The sequence below is a fragment of the Heteronotia binoei genome, chromosome 5, assembly GCF_032191835.1.
Source record: "Heteronotia binoei isolate CCM8104 ecotype False Entrance Well chromosome 5, APGP_CSIRO_Hbin_v1, whole genome shotgun sequence".
Lineage (NCBI taxonomy): Eukaryota > Metazoa > Chordata > Lepidosauria > Squamata > Gekkonidae > Heteronotia > Heteronotia binoei.
In genome coordinates, this window is record NC_083227.1 from 16,506,912 (window position 1) to 16,512,504 (window position 5,593).

The window sequence follows — 5,593 nt, forward strand, 5'->3', positions numbered from 1 at the left end:
ACCATCAGGAGTTTATAATCCACTTTGAAGGTTTGCACAGGTATTCTTCCTTCAGCCCACAGTCTAGTTATATTTTATAGTTCAGTATACAAAGCCCACAAAGATTTAAATGGCTATTTGAAGCTCACATAGATTTGTTCAGAGCACTTCAACATAACCTTCAGATTACTTCTTATGCCAGCTGTCCTTCTCATCCATATATACTTGCAAGCAACTTTCCCAAAGCCAAGTCTTTCCCCAGAAAGAAGTTTAGAACAAGTCAGTTCAATTCAGCCATCAAGTCTTTTCAATATTTAGAAATTGGTGTGATTCATATTTCTGATGCAAAGATTATAAACATAACCAGATTAGGCAGGAACTTTTGGAAGCCTTGAAGGAGAAAGAGAGTCCCCCCCCCCCTTTCTCAGCCTTTGCCTCTGTCTAAGTTCCGCTTCAGTCCCAGTTCTCCATTTTTCCTGTTTAGAAAAGCAATGCCTCAGGATTCGATATTAGAAAGAAAGGGAACTTACAATCTTCGTAGCAATGATGCAGCTTGTCCAACTCATGCAAAATCACTAGTTGAAAAGAAGAAGTCCGGCAGTCAACCCCGGTGCCATTTAAAAAAGGTGATTGGGACAGCAAGGCTTACAGCGAGCCAGGATCGGGAGGTAGCTGCCGCTGTCACCCCCATTCCTCAGCTCAAACCGTTTGCCTTTTAGAACCCCTCCTGGGTCCCAGAATCGAGTCTCCCAATGGGGGAGACCCCTCCACTGCCAGATTTAGGAGCAGCTCTGGACGTGCCGATCCGAGCCGCTCCTAATGACGGGTCACCGAAACTGGAAGTCTATTTCCTTGAGGATCTAATGGAACACCATTTATGAATCTTTACTATATCACTGAATCTTTACTATATCACTGTGACTTATACCTTTAAGAAAGAGATCTCCAAGACCACAACTGCATGGAGTTACCTAGAATAGTTTTCTTTCGGTAGAGTTAGTTTTCAAGCTTTTTGGAGAGTATTTTGCCATCAAAATTCAGAAAGCTTCTGTATCTCGTTAGAAAAGAAGTTCAGGAATGGCTAGCTCCTGGTATAAATATAAACACTTAAGTGGGATTGAGAGGTAAATTCTTGAAGATAATCAAGAATATGGTGTTTTTTTTAAATTATTCATTTAAAATTTTTAAAAATTATCTACTTCCTTCTCACTATTATCACCATGGTTTATTCCAGGAGGAGAAAATCTAAAGAAAATAAAGAAGTTGCAGAAAGCATTTTGCCAGCCAAATCCAGAAGGCTTTTGCATCTGTTTAGAGAAGGTATTAAGGCCTGCCTGGCTCCCAATATTAATACTGAATTGTCATAAGAAGCGGATAACTTTGAAGAAAAATAGAAATACTCCTAAGGAAGACTTGTGGTGAAATGGGCCTACATCCATGTGCTCATTGGATGGACTTTTCTTTGCAGTCTTGTAAAGCTGAACTTCTTTATAATGTGTTTAAAAGGATTTATATGACTGCACTTCCACTAAATGAAAGTGAACACACACTCTCTCACATACACAAAGCAGCCAAATAAACAGTTTGCAGGAACACATTTTTGTGATCTCAGTGGGGCAATTTACTCACCGGAACTTATGAATGTAACAATCTGCTGTATTTCAACCAACTTCTTAAGACTAACAAGAAAAGGAAAAGCAGTTGCTCCAAAGAAATGGAGCGGCTCTGCTCACTTTTCTTTCTTTTACACACTCCCCCAGGAAGACCCAGGAGCCCTCAGCCAATTGGGGAAAGGGCTTTCTGTGGCTGTTTCCCACCTCCTCCCACCTTCAGCCAATGGAATGCAACAGACCTTGATTGATGGGCCAAAGTCAGCACAGTCAGAACCAATCAGGGTGTTCCATGTTGCCACCACAAAACCTCTTTTCTATATATAGAAAGTATTGCATTCTTAATTGTTAAGATAGTAAATGGAGACTCTGTTGTTACATTACATCTTACTTCTCTCAAGCAGGAGTTAACTGAGAGAAAGTGTTCCAACCCTTGAATCATTCCAGTTGCCCTTTTTGCACTTTTTCCAATGCTATCGACATTGAAGAGGGCCACGGTGATGGCATTCAAGATCGAATATTTCTGCTTTAACTCATCTACATACATAAAGAGCTTCTCCCAATGAAAGGACAGGGGTTCCTTTGCTGCACATGGCAGCAGGTAGGTATTAATTACTATTAAGGATTTCCCTGCACTCTTCAGTATACAAGCCTGAGCTAGGTGACCACAATCACTTAAAGGACAAAATTCCCAGTTTAAGTTATTGCACCAAAGCATGGGGACGCTAAAAGCGCTTAGATTTGAAGGCACATAAAGAGTGATGGCATTCTCTTTCTACACTCTCAGCATTTAGAAGTCTTCTCCCCTGTGCAGGTTCTTAGATGTTTTTGAAAATTACCACTCTGGTTGAAGCACCACCCACACTCTGAGCATTCAAAAGTGTGTGTGGGTTCTTTGGTGTTTCTGAAGAGTGCCAGTCCAACTGAATTGCATCCCACACTCTGAGCATTCAAAAGGCTTCTCCCCTGTGTGGGTTCTTTGATGGTTTTGAAGAGTGCTACTGTGACTGAATCTCTTCCCACACTCTGAGCATTCAAAAGGCTTCTCCCCTGTGTGAGTTCTTAAATGTACTTGAAGATGGCCATTCTGACTGAATCTCTTCCCACATTCTGAGCATCCATATGGCTTCTCCCCTGTATGCGTTCTTAGATGTTTTTGAAGAGCACCACTCTGACTAAATCTCTTCCCACATTCTGAGCATTCAAAAGGCTTCTCCCCTGTGTGGATTCTTTGATGCTTTTGAAGATAGCTGTTGTTACTGAATCTCTTTCCACACTCTGAGCATTCAAAAGTCTTCTCCACTGTGTGGGTTCTTAAATGTTCTTGAAGATGGCCATACTGACTGAATTTCTTCCCACATTCTGAGCATTCAAATGGCTTCTCCCCTGTGTGTGTTCTTAGATGGTTTCGAAGACTACCTCTCTGACTGAATCTCTTCCCACATTCTGAGCATTCAAATGGCTTCTCCCCTGTGTGGGTTCTTTGATGCTTTTGAAGATATCTGCTAAAACCGAATCTCTTCCCACATTCTGAGCATTCAAAAGGCTTCTCCCCTGTGTGGATTCTTAAATGTTCTTGAAGACTGCCATTCTGTCTGAATCTCTTCCCACACTCTGAGCATTCAAAAGTCTTCTCCCCTGTGTGGATTCTTAAATGTTCTTGAAGACTGCCATTCTGTCTGAATCTCTTCCCACATTCTGAGCATTTGAATGGCTTCTCCTCTGTGTGGGTTCTTAGATGCTTTTGAAGATTGCTATTCTGACTGAATCTTTTCCCACACTCTGAGCATTCAAAAGTCTTCTCCCCTGTGTGGATGCTTAGGTGGTTTTGAAGACTGCCATTCTGACAGAATCTCTTCCCACACTCAGAACATTTAAAAGGTTTCTCCCCTGTGTGGGTTCGTTGATGCTTTTGAAGATAACTGCTGCAACTGAATCTCTTCCCGCACTCTGAGCATTCAAAAGGTCTCTCCCCTGTGTGGGTTCGATGATGTTCTTGAAGAGTGCTACTGTGAATGAATCTCTTCCCACACTCTGAACATTCAAAAGGTTTTTCTCCCGTGTGGGTTCTAAGATGAGACTGAAGACTGCTTTTCTGACTGAATCTCTTCCAACACTCTGAGCATTCAAAAGGCTTCTCCCCCGTGTGAGTTCTTAGATGACACTGAAGATGGGTTCTATTACTGAATCCCTTCCCACACTCTGAGCATCCAAAAGGCTTCTCCCCTGTGTGGGTTCTTAGATGTTTTTGAAGAGCGCTACTGCGACTGAATCTCTTCCCACACTCTGAGCATTCAAAAGGCTTCTCCCCTTTGTGAGTTCTTTGATGTTTTTGAAGATCAGCACTCTGACTGAATCCCTTCCCACAGTCATAGCATTCAAAAGGTTTCTCCCCTGTGTGGGTTCTTAGATGACACTGAAGATGGCTACTCTGACTGAATCTCTTTCCACACTCTGAGCATTCCAAAGGCTTCTCGCTTGTGTGGGTTCTTTGATGCTTTTGTAGGCTGCTACTGTGACTGAATCTCTTCCCACACTCTGAACATTCCAGAAGCTTTCCTCGTGTGTGGATTCTTTTGTGCAAAAGGAGCTGTGATTTGTACCTGAAGTGCTTTCTGCACCGAAAGCATTTACATGTCTTCGTTATACTGTGCTTTGCAAAAAGTATATTGCCTTTTCTTCCCTCAGAGATTGCCATTCCAGTGTCTCTGGAAATAAATAGTTTCAGTCCTGACTGAATCCTTTGGTGTCGAACAAGATCTGATTTCTCTGAGCAGCTCTTCCCATAGTCTGAGCAGCTATACAATTTCTCTCCTGTACGTGTTCTTAGATGTCTAAGGCTCTCTGCTCTGTGAATCATGGTCTTTCCACACTCCAGCCATTGATAGGTCTTCTTTCTACTGTGGATTTGTAAGTGGGCATTATACTGGGATTGATCTGAGAAGTTCATTCCACAAGCCAAGCACTTGTATGTTTCCTTCACTGTGCGAATTACTTCTTGGACATCCACCCCTTGGCAAAGAACGGGTTTACCCCTCTTCTTGGCTGTGTGGCTTCTTTTCTTTCTCTTAGATTCACCTTGATTTTGGAAGTTTCCTCTCAAGTCTTTGTTCCTGACTTCATCTGGCAATAGAGAATGCAGTTCCTCACCCTCCTCATTCCTCTGATCAACTCTGGCTGGAATAAAGAAAGAGATCTTGTTAGAACCCATGAAAGGAAGCCTGATCTGCACCTGAATTTCCATCTGCACTCCAAATATTTCAGTGGCCTCTTTCTGCTGTACACTGAAGTGTACAGTAATATACACCTTAAAAGTACATTATGCCTTCTACGCGAAGAGATGCTTGATTTTAATTATGTTTATAGGGCTCCCCAGCTGGGTGACTTCTTTGATGAACATATGAACATATGAAGCTGCCTTATACTGAATCAGACCCTTGGTCCATCAAAGTCAGTACTGTCTACTCAGACTGGCAGCGGCTCTCCAGGGTCTCAAGCTGAGGTTTTTCACACCTATTTTCCTGGACCCTTTTTAGTTGGAGATGCCGGGGATTGAACCTGGGACCTTCTGCTTCCCAAGCAGATGCTCTACCACTGAGCCATCGTCCCTTCCCCTTGATGTGAAGTAAAGGCTCTTTTCACACTGAGGCTCTTTCTCCACTACAAGCAGTTATCTATTTTCTCTCTTGAGGGAACTGGGGTCTGCCATATGACGTTCATTCTGTGACTGAAGGTCTTTGCAAAGGCCACATTTTCATTTTCCCTGGCGTAGATTCTCTAGTTAGGATCGAGGCCTTTGTTCCTTCTCTTTAAGAAATACTTTTCTTTTTGGATTGGGATTTCATGGAGACAAGAATAGGTTTATCCCTGCTCTTACATTGGAAAAAGCCCAGAAAGGGGCAACAAGAATGATTAATGGGCAGGAACACTTTCCCTATGAAGAAAGGTTAAAATGCTTGGGGCTCTTTAGTTTGGAGAAACATCGACTGAGGGGTGACATGATA

The 5,593-nt window shown here is 42.5% G+C and overlaps 1 protein-coding gene across 1 annotated transcript; it reads right to left on the minus strand.

Moving 5' to 3' along the window:
• Positions 1 to 2,463: 2,463 nt before the first annotated feature.
• LOC132571762 (oocyte zinc finger protein XlCOF6-like) lies at positions 2,464 to 4,833 on the minus strand. The gene has a single exon (XM_060238556.1). The coding sequence runs from the start codon at positions 4,831 to 4,833 to the stop codon at positions 2,464 to 2,466; it is 2,370 nt and encodes a 789-aa protein (XP_060094539.1).
• Positions 4,834 to 5,593: the final 760 nt, after the last annotated feature.

Bases quoted from the DNA above. Each gene is read 5' to 3' on its own strand.
- LOC132571762 (XM_060238556.1), bottom strand. From the start codon at position 4,833: ATGGAAATTCAGGTGCAGATCAGGCTTCCTTTCATGGGTTCTAACAAG.